General features: G+C 47.1%; 1 protein-coding gene across 1 annotated transcript in view; it reads right to left on the minus strand.

Moving 5' to 3' along the window:
- Window positions 1-23,416, minus strand: part of LOC124788377 (spidroin-1-like) — a 41,084-nt gene extending 17,668 nt beyond the window's left edge. The window contains exon 1 of the mRNA XM_047255643.1: window positions 22,915-23,416. Coding sequence (XP_047111599.1) covers window positions 22,915-23,416 — 502 coding nt within the window. The remainder of the gene's footprint in view (window positions 1-22,914) is intronic.
- Between the last annotated feature and the right edge of the window lie 2,063 nt (window positions 23,417-25,479).

A 25,479-nucleotide genomic window follows, 5' to 3' on the forward strand; every position in this document is an offset into this window, starting at 1 on the left:
TAAAATTCGGCACTCATGATGCTTCTCTGAAAATTACAAATGGTTAATAAACCAGGCGAAAACCAATTCAGCGGAATTCTTTTTTGATATTAACGAAAGCAGAGGTGGCAGAGCTTTTCGAATGGTCACCATACAAGTGAGGGCTCCACTTAATACTAAACGAAAATTTTGAGCGTACGCTTCAGTTTAGAACGCACTCCCTCTCCAGCGCTCTGAAGTTCCTCTACAGGGCGTGCCCGTAACCCCCACCACCACTCTCCCCAAACGTGCCCAGCCGTTCGCGCAGCGTTATTCGGCGCGGGCTCAACGTTCATCATTGTCAAGAATTTGTCTGTTTCCTGTCTGGTAGGCATGGGATTTCTGCGAAGAGGGGACGCAAAGATCGACCATCTGAACGGAACAAGTTGTAAGTTTCTTAAGGAAAACATCATGTCATGGTAGGTATTGCGAAAAAGTGAAGGCCAAAGTCTCAAACTGATAAAAACTAAGGCTTTGTCCACTAGTGGTGGGCAGTACTGTGTTCATAATGCACTAGAATGTCAGAATACAGGAGATGCCATGGATATTTTATCCCATATTCAAACGAAAATAGGCGAATCAGGGTATTTAACAGAACAACAAAAGGCTGAACTAGCTGATTTGCTGAATAAATATTCAAATGTCTTACCGCATAAGCCTGGTATCAAGGGGTACGAATATCATGCGCAGGTAGTCCCTTATCAGATGTATCATAGGCGCAAACTAAGTTGACACTGCGCGCAGTGGCAACTGTAATTGCGAAATGCCTTCAGGTCATTCACATCAGTCATGCGCCGACTACCAACTTCGTCTGCACATACAGTACTGTCATGTGACGTATTGCTTTCCCTGGGCCTAAGGAAAGGTGGTGCAATTTCTATTGAATTTAGCTTCATATATAGTATTAATAGTTAGGATGGTATTTTGTAGTCATTCCGGCGAATTTCTCTTCTAAAAATGAAAAAAAAACTTTTCTAATTTTAAAGCATGATTCTTCAAAGTTAAGTGAACCTCTTGTAATTATAGATAGTAAATATTTCTGTTTAATTCATGACAGTCTCGGACAGATGATCGGCTGTACTAATCTCATGGACCAATGTATATATGCAAATATATTTGTATAACAACTGATCAAGATTTGGACACAAGCTTTGAAGCAGTAGAAGTACGCTTTGTTTCATGGACTAACCACAGTGCCGTGTAAAGCTAGGAATTTTAAATATGTTCTGAACAGTACAATAGTTAAGTCAAAATAATTTGGAAAAGTACTAATTTATGACAGATACATGGTATGGGAGTGAATATTAAAATGTACACCATAAAATCACACTTTTACTGTAAGCACAACCAGTATGGGTAGGATATACCAGCAAGCAAGAGAAATAAAAATCTTTAGCTATGCAAGCAAGGCACAAATCTGTAATTGTGTATGGCTTATGTTTAGCTTATTTTTACAAACGTAGTTGCTAAGTTTTGGCAGGAGCCAGTAATTATTTTTCTTGTGAATTTTTCTACATAAATAAAGCAAGCACATAGTACTAATAGAAAAATCTAGGAAATGAGTTGCTTATTGAATCTTGTCAATCTCGTAGTTACACAAAATTTCTCTTTGTGTGTGTCTGGATGCCCATGTTTGATTCGCGCACGCGGCGGACGGTTTATTTACCCATTTTTTCCTGTGGTAATTTTCGCTTATTGCATAGACACCGTAATTTCTATGGAAGTAAAGGTCGTATGGCGATGCCATGTACGAAAAGAAAAAAGTTTTTCTTTTATGAAATATATTTCACATGTAAACATCAGGCCACTAAACCAAGTAACTAAGTACATGAGCGAATACTATGAGAACATATAAATCTTGTTACATAGCTCCACCGCTAAAATCACAAAAGGGAGATATTAATATACAAATAATTCTAGTGTTGTATTAAGCTTCACCTTGCACGAGAACAAAATACTTGCACAGCAACTATTTGTCAACGTACACAGAAGCTCCTGAGAAAAGAGACACAATGATTCTGTAGATAGTGCAGTTTAAAACCCACTGTGGAACTCAGCACATACTGAAAGGCTACGCAAGCATAAGCAAATACAACATGTGAAAGCCCATAGTAGTACGTGAATCTGTACTCACCTCTGCTGCGTCGGATTATGGAGGTAATCGGATGAAGTATGCACGAACGCTTTTAACCAAGTGTATCTTCATAAGTGTTCTCGCACCGAACCACAAATAAACGCGTCTGATAAACGTGGTACTAACAAAGCGAACTGATGTCAGCCGTTGTGGTATTCAGTAACAGTGCTTAACAAGTCCACAATTGTCACGTATGGTTGCGCGCGTTTAAAGTACAAAAACTTTAAGGACTGAATAAATAACCTGTGCCCTACAAGAACGCTAAACTACCGTTTGTCGTAGACAGTTTTATAATATGATTCGCTGAGAGCTGAACTATGTGCAACAGGCTAACAGTAATTCTGTAGTGTAGTGGATGTCATGCAGCGCTCTGACCGCTGACAGTGTTGCCAACAAGGAAACGTGTTCTTACTTTGAAATGAACGAACAGTAGTAACTGCGTATAAACTACATTAAACAACTGACTAGACAAATATGCTAAGCAAAACTCTTTTCAGTGCCGTATAGTGGATAACAAATGTTTTGTCTCTGTGATACTGCACTTAATTTGTTTCGTATAAACGATGCTGAGGTGAAAAGCAGAAGTGCAGCCCGCGACACATCGTGCTAACCTTGGTACCAGCAGCAGGCATTTGTTCCTATGAAGCAGTTGGTGTAGCGGCAGAGCTGCAACAGAACAGATGATTGGAGCCGCCGATCGTGTGATGTGAGCTCCGTATCAATTACATAGAGAGTCGTATCAAATGAAATTTACAATTAAGACTTCAACGCTGACTTGTATCACACTTAAGTTTAAGAACTTTACTGCAGTTTGTAAACTGTTGAGCCAAAAATAGCTCGAACTTGAAAACAAACAGTACAATAATATTGATAACATAATTAAAGCAAAACAATTTTGTGTGTAATTCTATTACGTAGCGGTTGTAAATATGAAGCAAACTTTATGTTAAACAAAACTGGATGGAAATTTTATCCCTCGCTGAGTTTTTTCCCGTTGGGAGGAATGGAAACAAAGTGTAATGCCACGTAAACACAACTATTCACTTTTGCCTCAGTCAAATGTAAATATTGAAAAAAAGTTCTCATCCAATCCTGAAAACTAAGCCTTATAATAATGACAGTTTATTGATCAGTGCGCAAGTAAACTTTATTTGGTTATTATACAACTCAAGCAAATGAGAATATTTCTGAAAATAATTTGCCAGCAGAAAATCATACATAACCAATACATTAAAAAAAAGAGTAAAATTATTTTGAAAAATATTTAAACGAACAATTAAGTACTAGCTGGTAACTGATTGAATGCATAAAGTATGTTCTGTTCATCATATAACTTCATTCATTCATTTATTGGGCTTACAACACATAATATATCCTCATTATCTGTGAAAGACGTTTATGCCTTGCCCCCAAAGTGATTTCAAAAACGTATTTATAGAAGTCTATTAATACTGTAATTTATAGAACCGAAAAATGTCTTCTGTTTTTTTTATACAAAGAAATGTTTTGTAATTAAAATCGTTTGGATAGACACTTGGTAAGTGAGCGAAGCGGCAAATGCAAAATACATAGTGACGGTGAAGAAATAAGCGATCGTTACGTACTTCATCTATCCTCGCCTGATGGTGGCGTTTTCTCTGTCGGATTCTACAGAGGGTAAGCATCTGCTCCTGTGGTCCTTTGTATTTAGTTAAACATACGATATTAAGGGAAATGTATGAATCGCGTTTATTTAGAAAAAGCACACCTCTTGAGTCCTGTGATAACAACTAGGATTATGTACGAATATTTCTGTCACAGTTCACAGCCAGTAAATAAAATATAACTGAAGAATTGTTCGAGGGTAGAACCACCGGATATATTACGTGTCTTTGGTTACTTACTTGAATATCTCCAGGTCGAACCACTCAGAGATCAAATTGCCGATCATTTCTTTTCATTTGTTGCGTATATCCTTACATAAGAATAGTATTAAGCTGATCGGTCCATTAATGTGGGACAATGACACAGGTTGTCGTTTCAGTGGACTGGTGGTGTTTTGCTTCATGATGTTATTGGACGGTGATGTAAACAGATGCTTAATTTGCATCGGTTATCAGAAATACACTACTGGCCATTAAAATTGCTACACCAAGAAGAAATGCAGATGATAAACGGGTATTCATTGGACAAATATATTATACTAGATCTGACATGTGATTACATTTTCACGCAATTTGGGTGCATAGATCCTGAGAAATCAGTACCCAGAACAACCACCTCTGGCCGTAACAACGGCCTTGATACGCCTGGGCATTGACTCAAACAGAGCTTGGATGGCGTGTACAGGTACAGCTGCCCATGTAGCTTCAACACGATACCACAGTTCATCAAGAGCAGTGACTGGCGTATTGTGGGGAGCCTGTTGCTCGGCCACCATTGACCAGACGTTTTCAATCGGTGAGAGATCTGGAGAATGTTCTGGCCAGGCAGCAGTCGAACATTTTCTGTACCCAGAAACGCCCGTACAGGACCTGCAACAAGCTGTCGTGCATTATAATGCTGAAATGTAGGGTTTCGTAGGGATCGAATGAAGGGTAGAGCCACGGGTAGTAACACATCTGAAATCTAACGTCCACTGTTCAAAGTGCCATCAATGCGAACAATAGGTGATCGAGGCGTGTAACCAATGGCACCCCATACCATCATGCCGGGTGATACACCAGTATGGCGACGACGAATACACGCTTGCAATGTGCGTTCACTGCGATGTCGCCAAACACGGATGCGGCCATCATGATGCTGTAAACAGAACCTGGATCCACCCGAAAAATGACTTTCTGCCATTCGTGCACCCAGGTTCGTCGTTGAGCACACCATCGCAGGCGTTTCTGTCTGTGATGATGCAGCGTCAGGGATAACGGCAGCCATGGTCTCCGAGCTGATAGTCCATGCTGCTGCAAACGTCGTCGAACTGTTCGTGCAGATGGTTGTAGTCTTGCAAACGTCCCCATCTATTGACTCAGGGATCGAGACGTGGCTGCACCATCCGTTACAGTCATGTGGGTAAGCTGCCTGTCATCTCGACTGCTAGTGATGCGAGGCCGTAGGGATCCAGCACGGCGTTCTATATTACCCTCCTGAACCCACCGATTCCATATTCTGCTAACAGCCATTGAATCTCGACCAACGCGAGCAGCAATGTCGCGATACGATAAACCGCAATCGCTACAGGCTACAGTCTGATCTTTATCAAAGTCGGAAATGTGATGGTACGCATTTCTCCTCCTGAGACAAGGCATCACAACGTCTCACCAGGCAACGCTGGTTGACTGTTGTTTGTGTATGAGAAATCGGTTGGAAACTTTCCTCATGTCAGCTCGTTGTAGGTATCGCCACCGGCGCCAGCATTGTGTGAATGCTCTGAAAAGCTAATCATTTGCATATCACAGCATCTGTCGGTTAAATTTCGCGTCTGTAGCACGTCATTTTTGTGCTGTAGCAATTTTAATGGCCAGTAGTGTAATTAATTTCATTTTCTCATATTTTTTGCTGACGTTTGTCGTCTATGGTTTCCTCGCGCCCGACGCGGACGAGTACAACAGCCAATAAGTTTCTTACCGTGACATACTGGGAAAACTATGCTTACCAGTTTTCTCCCAGGATATTCTCATTCACTAAAAATTCAGAGAGAGGTGTGGGCTTCGTCACTACTCGGAGGTCGCAAAAGTCAAGGGATACCTCCTAAAATTGTCGGATCTCCTTCCGCCTGACGTAATGCAGCTATTGGATGTGACATGGACTGAACACGATGTTCGAAGTCCCCTGCAGAAATAATTAGCCATGCTGCCTCTATAGACGCCCATAATTGCGGGAGTGTTGCCAGTGCAGGATTTCGTGCACGAACTGATCTGTCTATATGTCCCCTAAATGGGATTCGTGTCAGGCGATCTGGGCAATCGAATCATTCGATCGAATTGTCCAGAATGTTCTTCAAACGAGTCACGAATAGTTGTGGCCCAATAACGTGGCGCATTGTAATCCATAGAAATTTGACCGTTATTTGGGACCTCGAAGTCCGTCAGTGGCTGCTGATGATATGCAAGTAGCCAAACATGTCCATTTCCAGCCACTGATAGGTTCAATTGGTCCTGAGGACCCAGTCCGTCCCATGTAAACATAGCCTGCACCGTTACACCAGCCTGCACAACGCCTTGTTGACAACTTGGGTCTGTGGGGCCCGTGCCTTAGTCGAATCCTACCATCGGCTCTTATCAACTGAAACTGGGACTCATCCGACCACGACACAGTTGTCCAGTCATTTAGAATCCAACTCAAATGGTCACTAGTCCAGGAGAGGCGCTGCAGGCGATGTTGTGCTGTCAGAAAAGGCACCCGCATCGGTCGTCTGCTGCTGTAAACAATTAACTACAAATTTCTCCGCTCTGTGTCTAGCGGATACATTCGTCGTACGTCCCACATTGATTTCTGCGCTTATTTCACGCAATGTTGGTTGTCTGTTAGCACTGACAACTGTAAGCAAATAGTGCTGCTCTCTGTCGTTATGTGAAGGCTGTCGCCCATTGCATTGTGCGTGATAAGAGGTAATGCCTGAAATGTGGTATTCTCGGCACACTCTTGACACTGTGGATCGCGGAATATTGAATTTCCTAACGCTTTCCGGAATGGATTTCCCAAGCGCCTAGCTCAAATTACGCTTCAGTGTCAGTTAATTCCCGTCGTGTGAGCATTATGATATTGGAAACATTTTCACATGAATCACATGGCTACAAGTGACAGCTCCATCGATGCACTGTCTTTTTATACTTCATGTACGCGGTACTACATCCACCTCTATATGTTCGTATTGCTATCCATGACTTTTTTTACCTCAATGTACCTTATCAATGGAAATGCATTACTATGCTTTTCACAGTAGTGTACCCGCATTCCTATTTTCTTATTCGTTACCCCACAGGGGGTCCACAACTCTTTTGTGGATACGTACGTGGCGAGCACGGGGCCCCGAGCCTTGCAGCCTTCTTTCTCTCCAGGGCTGCATTTCCCCTCCCTTCCCCCATCCCTACCCTCATCGCTTCCCCTCCCCTCCCTCCCTCCCTTCCCCTCCCCTCCCTCCCTTCCCCTACCTTCACCTCCCTGACCCTCCCTGACCCTCATTTCCCCCTTCCCCTCGCCCTCTCTTCTCCCTCTGTTGGTGTCCTTGCTTATGTTGGCCCCCGCTATCCTCCTGGTTCTTTTGGTTTTCCAATTCGGCTTTGTTGCATAATCATCTCCTCCTTTTGGCATTCCTAGGTCTCCTCTGGGGTTTGACCTCCATTACAAAATTTCTCCTCCATAGTGTGAGCCATTTGGGAAGAGCACCTTACCTAGTGTCTCCGACGTGCGCCCTCCTAGTACATTCCACCTTTTCTTTCACGTCGTTGTCTGATACTAGGGTGCATAGCCAGCACGGTAGCCAGCCCGTGTGGTGGGGTCGCTATGTACCCTTTTGGTTGAGCCCCCTGAACACACAGGGATCACACTTCTGATACCTGAGCTGTGACCTCCTCATGCATGCCTTGGAGTGGTTGCTCGTCATCCTGGTGCATCGGAACCCCCAGCAATGGCCGGTGTGCCAGATGGCCCTTGCTGTGGCTGGGTGCTCCCCGTGAGGAGAGCCCCTGATCAGAGTGGGTGGTATCAGGGCGGACGCTATGCAGATGAAACGCATACGGGTCCAAAACTCTGGCCGCTCTTCTGCGGCCGTCTGTCTGCGTGGTACTGATTCCTCAAGTGCTGCTTCTCTTGCCCCTTCGGCCTTCTCTTCCATGGCTACCACCTGGGAAGAGGGTCAGTCCCGTCGGCTAGGGGCAAAACCTTTCCCCCGTTATCTAGTTTGCACCAGGACTGATGGAGATACTTTCACCAGTGTCAAACCTTTATTCTTTGTGGAACACATTGAAGACAAGTTCGGCGAAGTGGACTCCCTGAGCAAGATGCGGTCGGGTTCGTTGCCGATAAAAACTGCTTCAGCTGCCGAATCTGCGGCCCTTCGTGCCTGTACCCATCTTGGCACAATTACTGTGTCCATTACCCCCCACCAGTCTCTGTATATGGTACAAGGTGTGTTTTTTCACAGGGACCTCATCCTTCAAACTGATGAACTTCGGGACAATCTCGGACGGCGTGGTGTTCACTTTGTTTGGCGTGTTCAGAAGGGTCCTAAAGACAATCGTATTGATACTGGTGCCTTTATCCTGGCTTTTGAAGGGGAGAAAGTTAAGATTATGGTCTATCGCTGTGATATGAAGCTGTGCATCCCACCTCCTATGAGGTGTTTTAAGTGCTTGCGTTTTGGACACATGTCTTCCCGCTGTTCACAGGCCCCTCTGTGGTGACTGTGGACGTTCACTCCATGAGGTGAGTCCCTGTGTTCCCCCTCCTATGTGTGTAAATGGTCATGGTAGTCATTCTCCACGTTCACCAGATTGCCCAGTATATAAGAAGGAAAAGAAGATACAGGAGTATAAGTCCCTCGATCGTTCAACCTACACAGAGGCCTGTAAGAAATATACACGACTTCACCTTGTGTCCATGACATCTAGTTACGCCTTGGTTACATCTACAACCCTTCCTCCCCCTTCCTTACCCCCATCGCGGACCCCTCTCCTCCCCCCCCCCCTCCCCTGCGGCTCCCACACCTCCTCCTATGGGCGCTGCTCCCCCTCCCCAGCCGGAGAAGTGTCCCACTCCTTCGGCGTCTGCCGGTCAAGGGCGCCTCTCCCGGGATGCCCCTTCCCGGCACCTTCCAAGCCAAAGGTCTGCTGCCGCGCGACGACCGCGAGAGCCGCGGTCTGTCGGCGCCCAGGTCGCCCGGTCTCTTTCTGTTCCTGATCTTGCTGCAGCTGGCTCCTTCATGCCACACAGCCCTCCTCGATTTCAGCTTGAAAAGAAGAAGAAACATAAGTCCCGGGACAAAGAGCCTCTGGTGTCACCGGAGGTCCCTTCCCCGACTTCACAACCGGATTCTGACCTGTCGTTCATGGATGTCGCCCCCTCCTTGTCGGTGACGGGTGGGGACCCGGCGGTATGACTAGATTTAGCGTGTTCAGCCCCCATTTAAACCATCGTTCTGTGGTTCTCCAATGGAATTGTAATGGATACTATCGTCACCTTCCGAAATTGAAATCCCTTCTTTCGTCCTACTCAGCAGCTTGTGTGGTTCTCCAGGAATCTCATTTTACTGATGCTCGCTCACCGACCCTCCGTGTGTTCTGTGTTTTCAGTCGAAATCGGGTTGGACCCCTGTGGGCTTCTGGTGGCGTTTGTACGTTGGTCTGTACAGACATTGCTAGCACGTGGATTCCTCTTCAAACTATATTGGAAGCGGTTGCTGTTATGGTCCACTTAGACTCTGCGGTCACAGTTTGCAATCTTTATCTCCCTCCTGACAGCACTCTTACACCTGCTGCCTTAACTGCCCTTCTTCAGCAACTTCCTCCTCCCTTCCTCCTCCTTGGGGATTTTAATGCTCATCATCCCTTGTGGGGCAGTGCCTTTCCATCTAGACGAGGTCATCTTATAGACCAATTTATTGCAGACCACGAACTGTGCCTTCTTAATGATGGCTCCCCTACTCACTTCAGTGCCGGTCATGGTACCTTTTCTGCCATTGATCTTTGTCTTTCTTCTCCCTCTCTCCTCCCTTCATTACGCTGGTCGCCACACGACGACCTTTGGATAGTGACCATTTCCCGTTGATTATCCCTTCCCGCTCCCCGATGGACAGGTTACCTCGTTGGTCTTTCCGACGCGCCGATTGGCCTCTATACACTGCAAAGGTCGTGTTTTCTCCCTCTCTTTCGGGTCGTATTGATGACGTCCTACGTGACGTGTCTGAGGCAATTGTTCGCGTTGCTAGCCTTGCTGTCCCGCGCTCATCTGGACCATTTCGTCACTGGCAAGTCCCATGGTGGAGTACGGCCATTGCCATTGCCATCCATGATAGCCGTCGAGCTTTGCAACACCTTACGAGGCACCCATCCATAGCCAGCCTTACTAACTTTAAACGCCTCCGCGCTAAAGCCTGTTATTTAATCAAACAGAGCAAGCGCATATGTTCGAAACGATTCGTTTCTTCCCTTGGTTCTACTGTTCCTCTGTCATGGGTATGGGCTACACTTCGCTCTCTCCAAGGTTGCCATCGGCCGTCCACCCTCCCAGGCTTTCACCTCCCAGATGGCATTTGTACGGACCCATTAGTTCTTGCAGAACATCTTGCGACCCATTTTGCTGTGGCATCAGCGTCAGCCTCCTATCCAGCTGCTTTCCTTCACCAAAACAGCGAGCTGAAGCTTCCACTTTATGTTTCACCCCTTGTGAGTCAGAATCTTTTTCTAATGATACGGCCACTGGCCCAGATTCCATTTATAACCAACTGCTTCAACATCTCTGTGCTCCACAACGGCAACATCTTCTTCGGGTGTTTAACCATATCTGGCTCCAGGATGACTTCCTTCTCAGTGGAGGGATAGCATTGTGGTTCCTGTCCTTAAGCCTGGTAAGAACCCCCTATCTGTTGACAGCTATCGGCCAATTAGTTTGACCAATGTTGTTTGTAAGTTACTTGAACGGATGGTAGCCTGTCGGCTCAATTGGGTCCTCGAATCTCGGGATCTCTTGTCCCATTACCAGTGTGGCTTTTGAGAGGGACGGCCTCCAATCCATCATTTACTTCGCTCGGAATCCGCAGTTTGGCAGGCTTTTTCCCAGCGCCGCCATTTGGTTGCAGTGTTTTTTGACCTTCGCAAGGCCTATGACACGGCTTGACGCCATCACATCTTACTTCCCTTCATCAGTGGGGTCTTTGGGGCCCACTCCCGATTTTTATCCGCCAGTTCCTGATCCATTGGTCATTCAGAGTTCCGGTTGGTACTGCTTTCAGTTCTCCACGGACCCAGGAGACGGGCATCCCACAGGGTTCTGTCTTGAGTGTCCTTCTTTTCCTCATTGCTATCGATGGACTTGGGGCCTCTGTCGGTCCCTTGGTCGCCCCTGCCCTGAATGTGGATGATTTCTGCGTTTGGGTTAGTTCCTTCTCGATGGCATCTGCAGAACGGCAGCTCCAGGTTGCTATACGGCGTGCCTCTGCATGGACCCTCTCCCACGGGTTTCAATTCTCTCCTTTAAAATCGCGGGTGTGCCACTTCTGTCGCCGTACTACGGTCCACCCTGATCCAGAGCTCTGTCGCTGCACAGCGATTGCCTGTGGTCCCACAGTTTCGTTTCCTGGGTCTTCTTTTCGACAACAAGCTCACTTGGCTGCCCCATATGAGACTCCTGAAGGTAGGATGTTTCCGTAAACTCACTGTCCTTCGCTCCCTTGCCCACTCCTCTTGGGGTGCGGACTGTTCCCTCCTTCTCCGTCTTTATCATGCTCTAGTTCTGTCTCGCTTGGACTGTGGTTGTCAAGTTTATGGTTCAGCTGCTCCTTCCACACTGCACGTGCTGGATCCAGTCCACCATCGTGGTATCCGTTTGGCCACCGGTGCCTTCCCTACTAGCCCTGTTGATAGTCTCCTGGTTGAAGCTGGGATCTCCCCCCCCCCCCCCCCCCCCCCCACCTTTCTGTTCGGCGGTCCCAGCTTTTGGTGTCTTATGCACTCACTATCCGTTCCTCTCCAATCATCCTCCCTATTCTATCCTGTTCCCAGACCATGGACGTCGCACACCCGACTCCCGCCCTTGGGCGGGTTTACCGGTTGGACTCCGCCTTGCGTCTCTTTGCCGTGATTTTCAGCTTCCTTCTTTTTCCTGTCTTCCTCGCTCCCTCCCCTCCGCCCCTCCTTGGTTAGTTCCTCGGCCTCGAATTCGGATGGATCTCCACGGAGGTGCGAAGGATTCCATCCCCCCCGGTGGTGTTGCGTTCCTTTTTCCGCCAAATTTTATGGGAGTTTCGTGATCCTGTTGTTCTTTACACTGATGGCTCTAAATCTGCTGATCATGTTGGGTATGCCTTCAAGTCCTCTGTTGGAACGGAAAATCATCTGCTGCCACCCACATGTGGGGTGTTTACTGCGGAATTGATGGCAATTTCCCAGGCCCTTAGCTTTGTTGAACAGTCCCAACACAACCGCGTTTTGTTATGTATGGACTCGATGAGTGGCCTTCTTGCTATTGACCGGTGTTTTTCGCGCCATCCCTTGGTCTCTGCCATCCATGAACATCTCGCTGATATTCACCATGCTGCTTGTTCTATTGACTTCCTTTGGGTCCCTGGCCATGTGGGTATCCCGGGTAATGAGCTCGCTGATCGTTTGGCTGGGGGAGCAGTTACTTACCCCGTTTTCTGTAGCCCCTCCTGCAGCGGATTTACGGCTTCACGTAAAATCCCACTTCGCACAGTCATGGGCCAATTCTTGGGAGGCTACTCCCCTGTCTAATAAACTTCGTGCGATTAAGGTGACACCAGGCCCGTGGCGTTCTTCCTTTCGCCTCTCCCGAAAGGACTCAACCATACTGTGTCGTCTCCGCATTGGTCATACCAGGCTGATCCATGGTTTTCTTTTGCGTGATGAGCCACCCCCAGTTTGTGGTTGTGGAGCCCTCCAGTCAGTAGCCCACATTTTGGTTGAATGCCCCCTTCTTTTGGCTCTGCGTGCTAAGTACAGACTCCCCCGCACTTTACCTTTGATGTTGTCTGACGATTCCCGGATGGTCTCTCTGGTTCTCGGTTTCCTCCGGGAAAGTGGTTCTTATTCTCAGTTTTAAGGTTTTTAATCTCTCTCTGGTGTTGGGGCAGGGCGGTGAGTGTTTGGGTGTCTCCCACTGTAAGCCGTGTTGGGAGATTCCCGATTCACCTCCCTGACCGAGATCCTCTTTTCTTCCCCTTTTACTCTGTTTTTACCTCTTTGTTTTTTAAGGATTGGTTAGTCTCCTTTTCCCATACGTATTTCTACATTCTAGCGGTTGCACCTTTTAAGTCACAGGTGGTCTTGCCTATGCTGCTTCAGCATAGCGTTGGGTTCGTTCTCTTGCCGACTTCCCTCATTTTGTTTTTACCAATGACAACATGTCTGCCCTATTACGTATTTACCTTTTTCCGTTTTATTGTTCTGACTTTCCTGAGATGTCGCATTAGCGGAATGGAGCATATTTGAAACAAGGGACTGATGACCTTGCTGTTTGGTCCCTTAAACCTCAAACAACCACCCATCTTATTCGTTATTAAACCATTCCAGCATTACCCATATTTGACTTTGTATTTATAACCCTTTTATTCGCCGGACCAGAAGCCCTCATCCTCCTGCCACCAAACCTCTCTAATTTCTGCTATATCTTCAACCTGTCCATTTCCTTTTTTAAATTTTCTAACCTACCTGCCAGATGAAGGGATCTGTTTCCACACTCCGATCCACAAGGAGCTATACAAACCGAAATATACATCATGGACATTTAATTAAAACTATCTGAACAGCATTACCCGCAATTACCTTAATTTTTATTGCACTCCCATCACTACGACTATTGTATTTACTTGATGAGTCAGCAGACGCAATAATCACAATCAAAACAATTGGACGACAATGATACTGAAGATATGAATATTCTTGTTTCTCTTGATGACGTGAAGTAACAGCTTCGCTAATGTGATGCTCGAGCAACAATAGCTGGCTGCTAAGCGGTAACTGATCAGGATCATAGCCTGGCATCTTGTAACAGCGATAGTGGCGCCTCGTTTTCTTATTGTGTTCACTGGCGCCGCTACGTTTGCTCGCGTTGTCTGTCCGTGAGTGGCAGCAGCAGCAGCGCTTATAGATAGCGCTTACTGTGGTACCATCTTTGGAGCAGCCTGTAGTATTTCCGGGCCGTCGTGTGTCGAACAAGAGGATTTGGGAGCGAGCAGCAGTGAGGTCCGGACAGCCAGTGGTCGCCCGACTTCTGGCGACACACATCCACTGTCCGGCGGAAGGGTGTGGTCGCGAGAGTGCACGACCACGTCAAGGACCGGATTCAGCGAGTTTTAGTTGAATGGGTCGTGATATTTGAGTAGTGCAACTTTCACGTGTGTGTGTGTGTGTGTGTGTGTGTGTGTGTGTGTGTGTGTGTGTGTGTGGCCGTCGAAGTGATCTCATGATCTCATGGAAATAAGTTGTCAGTCGAAGATTTATACTGGAATCTTTCCTGTGCCTGACTTGAGTGGAGACGACTGTTGGTTGGTCGTTCGGTCGGTCGTCGCAGCGGACGACGTACATTTGGTCTTCCGATCGCTTCTGGCTTCTCTGTGTTCGTGCCGACTTCTAATTCGTCCATGTTGTTTCATAGTGACTCGTTTTAGTATTGTGAATTGTTGTCGTAATTGTTTTCCGGGCTCCGTGTGTATCTCGTGGTTTTGAATGAGCAGTTATTTTAATGCTGTCTGCGTACTGGATTTGGTGTGAGTGGGAGGGTGAACGGACATGAGGTCGTTTGGGGGCGCAGCAGCGAGCAGGTCCATGCAGCGCGAGGGGCAAGCTGGGGTTGCTGGCGGCGTGCTGCCACTGCCGGACCGAGGAGGGGTAGCTGCGAGAGCGACGACTTCGTTGCACACCGAACCCTGGACGTTTGAGTGAAGAGTTAACTGCTAATGCAACCTTGACTATTCTGAGATCTCGACTTTTGCAGGTGGGTTGTTGCTTCCAGGGCCGCTGACCCTGGCGCCAACAAGTGAAGTGTTCAGAGGCGGTGAAATATTGCAGCCGTCTTTCTCTATTTGTTATTCATCACTGAATTTGGTATTATTCTTGTTAGTGAAGTACAACCAGTGGTATTTTCTGCCTTGTGGCCGCTAACGCCCCAGTTACCTGCCCTGGAGGTGGTGTGCCTTTCCTCGTCGTGTTGATGCTGTCCGACACGGCGTGTAGTTTGACAACTTCTTGTATTGTACTGTGCATATTTTTGTGTGTGTGTGGGGGGGGGGGGGGGGGCGCGGAGGTCTACTACGTCGGTCCTGGTGTTTCCTTCGGCCTTGGGTGTTTTCTGAAGACGTAGTGCTGTCTGTCTCTTCGCCCTTGCCTAAAAATATTCCATCGTTGTACCGGTGATTGGACGTTAGGCAGACTGGTTAGTCGGTCGGTCGGAGCGTTTGTGCCCTTAGTTTCAGTAGTTTTGTCATCCTGTTACGTGAATACAACTCTTGGCTGCCTGTCTCACCGTACCTTACGTTTGATTTACCTTCCAAGGCCCTTGGAACACTTGCTGAGAACCGCTTGTCTTGATTCCTTAGATTGTGATGTTTGTTTTAAAGATATTTGTGATTCTCTTATTATTCATATGCCCTTCAGCCGAGCAATAATTTCACTTCTTTGGTGATAAGGCCTTCAGACGTGTTACAGTAAGGTTTTTAAGCAAATCTGTTTTAAAAGCAAGCTATTTGTTTTAAAAGCCAGCTATTTGTTTTAAAAGCAAGCTATTTGTTTTAAAAGCGAGCTATTTGTTTTAAAAGCGAGCTATTTGTTTTAAAAGCGAGCTATTTGTTTTAAAAGCGAGCTATTTGTTTTAAAAGCGAGCTATTTGTTTTAAAAGCGAGCTATTTGTTTTAAAAGCGAGCTATTTGTTTTAAAAGCGAGCTATTTGTTTTAAAAGCGAGCTATTTGTTTTAAAAGCGAGCTATTTGTTTTAAAAGCGAGCTATTTGTTTTAAAAGCGAGCTATTTGTTTTAAAAGCGAGCTATTTGTTTTAAAAGCGAGCTATTTGTTTTAAAAGCGAGCTATTTGTTTTAAAAGCGAGCTATTTGTTTTAAAAGCGAGCTATTTGTTTTAAAAGCGAGCTATTTGTTTTAAAAGCGAGCTATTTGTTTTAAAAGCGAGCTATTTGTTTTAAAAGCGAGCTATTTGTTTTAAAAGCGAGCTATTTGTTTTAAAAGCGAGCTATTTGTTTTAAAAGCGAGCTATTTGTTTTAAAAGCGAGCTATTTGTTTTAAAAGCGAGCTATTTGTTTTAAAAGCGAGCTATTTGTTTTAAAAGCGAGCTATTTGTTTTAAAAGCGAGCTATTTGTTTTAAAAGCGAGCTATTTGTTTTAAAAGCGAGCTATTTGTTTTAAAAGCGAGCTATTTGTTTTAAAAGCGAGCTATTTGTTTTAAAAGCGAGCTATTTGTTTTAAAAGCGAGCTATTTGTTTTAAAAGCGAGCTATTTGTTTTAAAAGCGAGCTATCTGTTTTAAAAGCGAGCTATCTGTTTTAAAAGCGAGCTATCTGTTTTAAAAGCGAGCTATCTGTTTTAAAAGCGAGCTATCTGTTTTAAAAGCGAGCTATCTGTTTTAAAAGCGAGCTATCTGTTTTAAAAGCGAGCTATCTGTTTTAAAAGCGAGCTATCTGTTTTAAAAGCGAGCTATTTGTTTTAAAAGCGAGCTATTTGTTTTAAAAGCGAGCTATTTGTTTTAAAAGCGAGCTATTTGTTTTAAAAGCGAGCTATTTGTTTTAAAAGCGAGCTATTTGTTTTAAAAGCGAGCTATTTGTTTTAAAAGCGAGCTATTTGTTTTAAAAGCGAGCTATTTGTTTTAAAAGCGAGCTATTTGTTTTAAAAGCGAGCTATTTGTTTTAAAAGCGAGCTATTTGTTTTAAAAGCGAGCTATTTGTTTTAAAAGCGAGCTATTTGTTTTAAAAGTGCTATTTAGAATTGTTCTTCAGACTTTTATTTCAGGCCTTCCGCCGTTTGTTGTTAGAGGTTATTGTTGCTGGCCTTCAGCGCTAAAATTGTGGAATTTTTTTTCTGTGCTGTCATAGTCAATTGTGACTTTAAGAGATTGTTTTAAAATTATAATTTCTTTAAATAAAGTTAACGTATTTGTTGCGCAACCGAGAGTAACTGATTACGGCCCCATCCACAATCGTAACCTTATCCTGCCCCATCCAGAGAAACGAGCTCTCAAAATTCGCTGAATTTCGATTGCGCCAAAAGTCGCACAAATCTGAAGGCTGTAACTTCAACTAAATACTTAGAGATTGCAATTTCAAATAAAATACATTGGAACGATCACATAGAAAATGTGGATAGAGGCAATCAAAGACTGCGATTTATTGGCTCAAATGGTTCTGAGCACTGTGGGGCTTAAATTCTGAGGTCATCAGTCCCCTAGTACTTAGAACTAATTAAACCTAACTAACCGAAGGACATCACACACATCCATGCCCGAGGCAGGATTCTAACCAGCGACCGTAGCGGTCGCACGGTTCCAGACTGTAGCGCCAAGAGCCGCTCGGCCACTCCGGCAGGCTGCGATTTATTGGCAGAACACTTAGAAGGTGTAGCAGGTCTACTTCTCCGCCCTATCCTGGAGTACTGCTATGCGGTGTGGTATCCGCATCAGGTGGAACCGACGGATGACATCGAAAAAGTTCAAACAAGGGCAGCTCATTTTGTATTATCGCGAAATAGAGAAGATAGTACCACAGACATTGGAGTGGCAATCATTAAAACATAGGCGTTTTTCGTTGCGCGGGATCTTCTCATGAAATTTTAATCACAAGTTTTTGTTGTGGGTTGGCAGGAGAGCCAACACCGTATTATTAGTGGAAGCCGAAAGGCACGCGTTTTAGCTCACGCAGGCTGGCGTGAGGTCTGGAACAGGCCAAGGAAATTAGACTTCAGAAAAACGGACGTTGCTGGTGGAATACTTAACTTTAATCCATTAATGAGGAGCGGCGCTCTTGACTGTACATGATTCAGTATCAATAGTAACTGGTAATGGCGCCTTCCTAGGTCGTAGCAAATGACGCGGCTGAAGGCTATGCTAACTATCGTCTCGGCAAATGAGAGCGTATTTTGTCAGTGAACCATCGCTAGCAAAGTCGGTTGTACAACTGGGGCGAGTGCTAGGAAGTCTCTCTAGACCTGTGTGGCGGCGCTCGGTCTGCAATCACTGATAGTGGCGACACGCGGGTCCGACGTATACTAACGGACCGCGGCCGATTTAAAGGCTACCACCTAGCAAGTGTGGTGTCTGGCGGTGACACCACAGTTTTCTCCTCCAATTGCGAAAAGATTCTGTTGGCACCCACCTACATAGGGAGACATGATCATCATGATATAATAAGAGAAATCAGGACTCGCACAGAAAAAATTGTGCTCGTTTTTCCCGCTCGCCGTTCGAGAGTGGACCGGTAAAGAGACAGCTTGAAGGTGGTTCATTGAACCCTCTGCCAGGCCCTTTATTATGAATAGCAGAGTAATCCTGTAGATGTGGATGAATATGGCAACAAAATTTAGAAAATAATTCTGATACCGCAACGATAATTCGTGGCTGCATTACTGGTTACGATATAGACCAAATTATACCTTCCTGATAGGTTACGTTGGAATTGTTTGTCGAGGAGACTTAGGCCGTTACCTATTAAAGCTTTCATATAAAGACATGTAGCCCAAAGATCGTCTTGCACTTTGTCTACTGGGGCAGTAATACTCGATTAGATGTTGTTGACCGTGACGTCTTTTTATTGTTATGATTCATGAGACTGGAATACATCTGATACTTTGAGATGGATGTGTAGATGTTGTAAAAGGGTGTAGTTTTAACGCATCATTAATTTCAGTGCGTTTTTATTGATAAAGAATTCTCTGTACTTTCGGCAGGTGCCACGTTGTTAGCCTTATCGAAACATCCTCCTGCGATTGGAGCGCGTCGCTAGTGTGTGTGGGTGTTGTTCAGATATGGCTCCTTAACGGCCGCCTTGGAGCCATAGTCTTCTGACACACAGGTGGAGATGAAAGAAATTTCTTGTCCGTTACTCCTAATGACGCACACAGGTCGCTGAGTCCCCCCCCAATTTTCCAGCTTTGCGTAGGCCGCTTCAACACTTTCTCTCAACCAGCTTAGAGGTAGCGGCAACACATTCGGAGATGAGACGAATGGCTGCCGCCTTCTGTATTCCCACGGCTGACCACAGGCTCGCAAGGCAACGTGAAACCTCATGGTTCACTGCTGCAGCAGTAGCACCTGCAGAGAGGAACAGCATTTCATCACAAATATGGTGCCGATTGCAGTGTTATCGGGTATGTGCAGCCTGTTTCTACAGAGCTCATTGTGCGTTTGTTGCGCGCTGTTTGAATCCACACAGTCTTTGGAGAATAGTGTTATCGACAAACGGTCCTCAATCTCTGCAACTCTCTAAGCTCGCGATTTATTGTACTGTGACTCTGTGAGTATATGACTTCGCGTACGTAAATAGTTTCTTTTTCCTACACTGTGGTCTTTACTCAGTTTCGTTTGTGTGTGGTGAGGACGCGTTTACTTCGGAGTAGTTCCGCATCTGTTCATGAGTCTTACTGTGACATAGCGATGTAATATTGTGAGAGCTACATGTTTTTACATTCTGTCTGGGAACACGGGAAGATACAGCCCACCGTCAACGTAATTCCAGGACTATATTTTGTCGCTAAATTTTCTCCCGATATACCCGGTATGGTTGACGTGTAGTGGGGTAATACGTCAGCTGCACTGGTCCTGCTCACAACTGAAGGACACTCATGTACTGTCTGCCATTGGGTTCCCCTAAATGGCAGGCAGCACCGCATAACAGCCACGCTATGAGGGAAACAAACCAACAGCTGAAGACATCAGGTAAACACGCCGAAGATTCCAGTTGATTAATGGGAACCTTTCCTTGCAGAGGTCACCGCGACATATCCGGCCACGGATTCCTACGCCGCGTTTCTATTGGCTCCAGCTCTCTATATAGGCCCGACCGGTCAAAGGCAGACCAGTCTTCGTCCGCTGCTAATGGCAACCGTTGTAGCAGAGTCTCCGAGAAGATATCACTGAAGCCGCGGTACTGTACTGCCGATCGAAGTACCAGTCGACCGAGAGGAACCACATCTCCGGCTAGATCGACGGAAGTCTACATATATTGTACAGCCAGTTATTGTATTGTAGAAGAAGTTACATTCAATAAACTGTTGGAGAATACAACAGTGGCGATGAATAAGGATTCGACAACCCAAAGAAGATGGAACCACAACAACAACAAGTACAATCACAACTGCAGCAGCAGAATCTATCAGTGCAGCAGGTACTGAATCAACTTTTTCAAAATTTCGCAATACTGCAGCAGCAACTGATTGCTGTAATTCAAAGTATTCACCACCGACACCGCCAGCGTTCCCAGCATTCGATGAAGACGCTGAAGATTGGGAAACATATGAAAAGAGGATTCGTCAACATTTCCGGATTCATCAGGTATCCCAGGAAAATGATCAGAGAGCCTATTTTCTTTCTTGGAATGTCTCCCGTATGTACGAGCTCCTGACGAAACTCAAGCCATGTGATCCTGACAGTCTCACCTTCACCGCCATATGTGAGTGTCTCATCTCCTATTATCGCCGCAGATATCACGTCATGGCAGCAAGAGTGGAATTTTACCAGAGTCGAAAGGAACCCGACAATGGACTGCTGAACTCAAAGGTATCTCTCGGAAGTGTAACTTTGTCGCCCGCATATCCCGGGAATCTTACGCAGATGACGTGGTCTGTGATCACCTGATCCAAGCTGCCCCAGACGCGGCTTTCTGCCACGACGCCTTAAAGTTGGAGGACCCGTCGCTAGATCAAATCATAGACCTTGCATTCAAGTTTGAAGTTCCCACTGCAGCTGACCATAGATTGGAAACGTGGACCGACGTCGCAGTCGTCCGAGAAGAGACTTCCGACGTCCAGGAGGACACTGCGGCCGTATACGCACCTTCACACCGCACTCCCCAGCGCACCGCCCCGGCATCTTCTCGGCGTACGGAAAACAAAAAAAGACGGTCGTTCAAGGAAGACAACCAGCAGCACTCACGGGGCCAGCAACGCCGCCGCAGAGAACCCCTGGGCCTTCCATCATGTCCAGGATGCTATTCCCAGCATGAACAGGAGGATTGTCCTGACCGCTGGGCGACGTGTCGCCGTTGCAATCGGGACGGGCACCTTGCCTCTGTCTGTCGCTCTGCCACGGCGCCAATCTCCAGGCACTCTGACACCAAGGCGTCCGTGGACATCAACCAAGTTGTGTCTTTGGCGTCCCCCAAACTGTATATTGATGTCACCCTATTGGGTAAGCCAGTTCGACTGCAGGTCGATGCAGGGGCTGCGGTATCCCTGCTCAATTACACTACTTAGACCGTTTTAGGAGCGCCAAGCCTTCATCCGGCCCCTCGACGCCTACTTACATACAACAGACAGGAAATCGCCTTGTTGGGGCAGTTCACGACGGTGGTTTCTTACAAATCTGTCAGTCATACGATTTCTTTTCTGGCAGTCAACAGTTCCAATGCTACCGATCTGTTTGGGTTGGATGCCTTCCAAATGTTCGGGTTCAGGATCGATGATCATGTACATCTGGTTTCTTCAGAGCTGCCGTTTCCCAAAGTTGACTCCCTCTGCACCGAATTCCAGGATAGCTTCTCCCCCGGCATCGGGTGCGCCAAGGGGTTTGCAGCAACGCTCCACCTCTGGCCGTCAGCCTGCCCTCGATACTTCCAGGTTAGGCAGGTCCCCGTCGCTCTCCAGCAGCCACTGCACGACGAATTGGACCGTCTGCAAAAGGAAAGGGTGCTACAGCCTGTTCAGTTCAGCCCCTGGGCAACACCTCTCGTCATCGTCCAAAAGCCAGGCAGGTGTCTCCGTCTCTTTGGGGACTTTTTGGCGACCCTCAACACCCAGCTCCAGGTGGACGACTTTCCACTCCCTCGGTCTGATCATCTCTTACATCGATTGGCTGGTGGTCGTTACTTTACCAAAATTGACTCGCTGATAGGTACCTCCAGGTTCTTTCGGATAAAGCTTCTCAAGCCCTCACTGTTCTGAATATGCCCGCTGGCCTCACGTTCGGCCTGGCTAGCGCCCTGGCCATTTTCCAATGCTTCTTGGAACAACTTCTGCAGGACATTCCCAGTTGCATTAATTACCTCGACAACATTGTCGTTACAGGCCCTACTGCTGCAGCCCATTTTACCAATTTGCTTCAGCTGTTTCTTTGCCTCTGCCAGGCTGGGCTAAAATGCAATAAGGTGAAGTGCTCCTTCTTTCAACCTTCTATTTCCTATTTAGGACAGGTTATTTCACATAAAGGCATCTCTCCGTCATTTTCCTATATGGACGCCATACGCCGCCTGCCTCCCCCACGGGACATCCATCAGCTGAAATCCTTCCTTGGAAAAATATCGTATTACCGGAAGTTCCTTCCATCGGCCGCTCAGGTGGCGGCCCCCTTATCACTTATGCCGCAAAAATGTCCCCTTGAGTTGGACCCCTGCTTGTGAGACGGCCTTTTCCACCCTCAAACTCCAGTTGCAATCAGCCTCCCACCTGATGCCATATGATCCGTCTCTGCCATTACTCCTGGCCACGGACACGTCTGATTACGGGCTCAGGGCTGTCCTCTCCCACAAGCTTCTGAATGGGACAGAACGTCCAGTGGATTTTCTATCCAAGGCCCACTTCGGAAGCGACCCTCGCTGCTCTCCAGAAAGTTTTTCCTCGGATGAGTTGCCGCTAACAATTGTTACCGATAACGGCCCTAAATTCCGGAGCCAGGAATTCGCGACGTTTTGTTTTGCCAATGGCATCCAACAGGTCCTCACTGCGCCCTTTCACCCGCAATCGAACGGCGAGGCCGAGCGCCTCGTCCGGACATTTAAGACCCAAGTGACAAATTATGCCTCCGCCCACACTTTGGACGAGTCGCGCACGTTGTTCCTCAGTTCCTATCGGTCGACGCCCATCGGCCTCCGTAGTCCAGCGGAACTTTTGCACGGCCGGCAACCTCATACCCTTTGGCACCTCCTCCGGCCTGGACCCAAACGACAGGTTCCGACTGCACAGGCTCCCTTTGTTCCTGGATCCCTTATCTGGACGCGAGGTTTCGGCCTGAGAGCTGGATGGATTCAGGGGGTGATCGTCTGGCCGCAAGGCCATCAGCTTTTTGATGTCTGCATCGCTGACAAAGTGGTCCGCCGCCACCGCAACCAACTCAGGCGCTGGTATCACAGTTTCCCGACCACCTCTTCTTTCCAGCAAACAGCTCCGCCGCCTTTTTCCAGCCGCCCGGATGCGCTCCCTTCCACCCGTGGTCGGCGTGCAGGGCCGCCAGACCCCGTCCAGCAGCAACAGCCGTCGTCTCCACAGCGGCTGCTGGCTCCACCGGCTGCTGCACCGGCCCGACCGGCTGCGCCATCCACCATCGTTGACGATGCCCCCGTGCCCTTGGCACCGCCGCCGCCGGTGTCGCAGCCTAGCTAGCGACGCCCGCGCAGTCCATTTTCCGGGAAGCATCCCGCGGACGTCGACGAACCTATGCCCGTGGCACCGTCGCGGCCGGCTTCCCCGTATCTTCCGCAACGCAGCTCCGCCCGTCTGGCCCACCGCGCCGCGCCCTACTCTGCAGGGGCGAGTTTTCACCGCCTCCTCCACGAGGCCGCCAAGGCCAAGCAGGACGATGTCGCCCTCCTCTCCCTCCCCCCCCCCCCACCCCCCAGGAAGAGTGGTGTGTACTGTCTGCCATCGGGTTCCTCTAAATGGCAGGCAGCACCGCATAACAGCCACGCTATGGGGGAAACAAACCAACAGCCGAAGACATCAGGTAAACACGCCAAAGATTCCAGTCGATTAATAGGAACCTTTCCTTGCAGAGGTCACCGCGAGATAGCCAGCCACGGATTCCTGCACAGGGTTTCTATTGGCTCCAGCTCACTATATAGGCCCGGCCAGTCGAAGGAAGACCAGTCTTCGTCCACTGATAATGGCAACCGCTGTAGCAGAGTCTCCGAGAAGGTATCACCGAAGTCGCTGTACTGCACCGCCGATCGAAGTACCAGTCGACTGAGAGGAACCACATCTGACTCGATCGATGTACATCTATTGTACAGCCAGCTATTGTATTGTAGAAGAAGTTAAGTTCAATAAACTGTTGGAGAATACAACTCATTATATTCATGCACAGAAAAATTTTTGTAGAAATGTTTAAATACCACAATGTACTAGCTGTCCAGCGTGTGTCTTTGTATTTCTATGGATCAGTCAAATAATGTTAGTAGCAATGATCAAACTCTGGTTTTCCGCCGCATATACAAACAATATTGCAGGGTTTACTTTGTTTAGACAGCGTAATCACATATCTTCACTCAACATGGGGGCCCACCTGGCTGAAAATGGAGTCACCCATGCAATTTCAGCATAACAACAAACTGGAATGCGAAATTATTTAACATCGACGATGCATTTCACCCTTTTGTAGCATCACCAGATTGTGTAAAAGAACCTGTATATGTAATCCATCTGTCATAAAGCCATATAAAATGGAAAATGGACACAACAATGGCAGTAGCCCACAGAGGTTTTAAAAGAATGATGGTAGGCGGTAGCAGAGCAAGCCTGTTTCTGACTGGTCTAGAGAAAAGGGGTTGGGAAAGGGAGTACTCGGCGCTAAATTTGTTAGCAACATTTATCTGCAAGGGCGTCGGTACATTACGACAGGTTTTCTGTGGCGGACTGTCCTCTCCCCCAGTGACTGAGTGCTATTTGTGGCAGCCACTAGGTCTCTTGCGTGTGCACAGATACGTATTGTTTAAATAGCGCAAATTTCTCCACCACATTTGGGGAGACGGTCTGGTGTACTGTTAGGCAGACATGCAGTGCTCTCCCATTCGCGACTCTGTGGCCGCGACCGCACAGGGAGTTCGGTACCCTGCTGGCATTATCCAGTGAACACAGGGGAGGAGATCCTCGTCATCCAGGTGTGTATTTGTAGCGTTCTTTGAATTTACACCGACATGTTGGAATCTGTTTGCTTTTGTATTACAGCGGGCAGGAGACTTTTCGGCCAAAACTGATACGGCAGCAGTGTGAGCCACCAGGCTGGGGATGACTACACCCCAACGTTCTCAGCAGTTGCTCCGCATGTCCGTGGTCATATTCCAAGCAGCAGTTTCCGCGGCTATCCATCCACAGTTTGCAGTCAAAGGGGTAGGCTACCGTCAGCGAACTGATGTTCGCTGAGGTGGTTTCAGTAATTGGACGGTTGTATCTCTAGGTGCGTATTTGATAGCGCTGTACAGCGTCTCAAACAGTATCTTCCGTTGGTGGCGTCGGTATTTTATTATGTCGTCACACAATATAGTAATGTAGTGGTGGTTTGGAAGGGGTTTGTTTATTGGAGTGTGGTATTTCTTATGTTACATATTTGGTTAGACATCTGTATCACTTATACAAATTGCTATGACATAATTTCTACCAATACATTAGTTTCTAACACATACACCATGACATCCCAAAAACGCGCACGCGCGCGCACACGCGCGCGCGCGCACACACACGCTAGTGATGGAGTGGTGACTTAG

The sequence above is a fragment of the Schistocerca piceifrons genome, chromosome 3 (genome assembly GCF_021461385.2).
Source record: "Schistocerca piceifrons isolate TAMUIC-IGC-003096 chromosome 3, iqSchPice1.1, whole genome shotgun sequence".
In the NCBI taxonomy this organism is placed as follows: Eukaryota; Metazoa; Arthropoda; class Insecta; order Orthoptera; family Acrididae; genus Schistocerca; species Schistocerca piceifrons.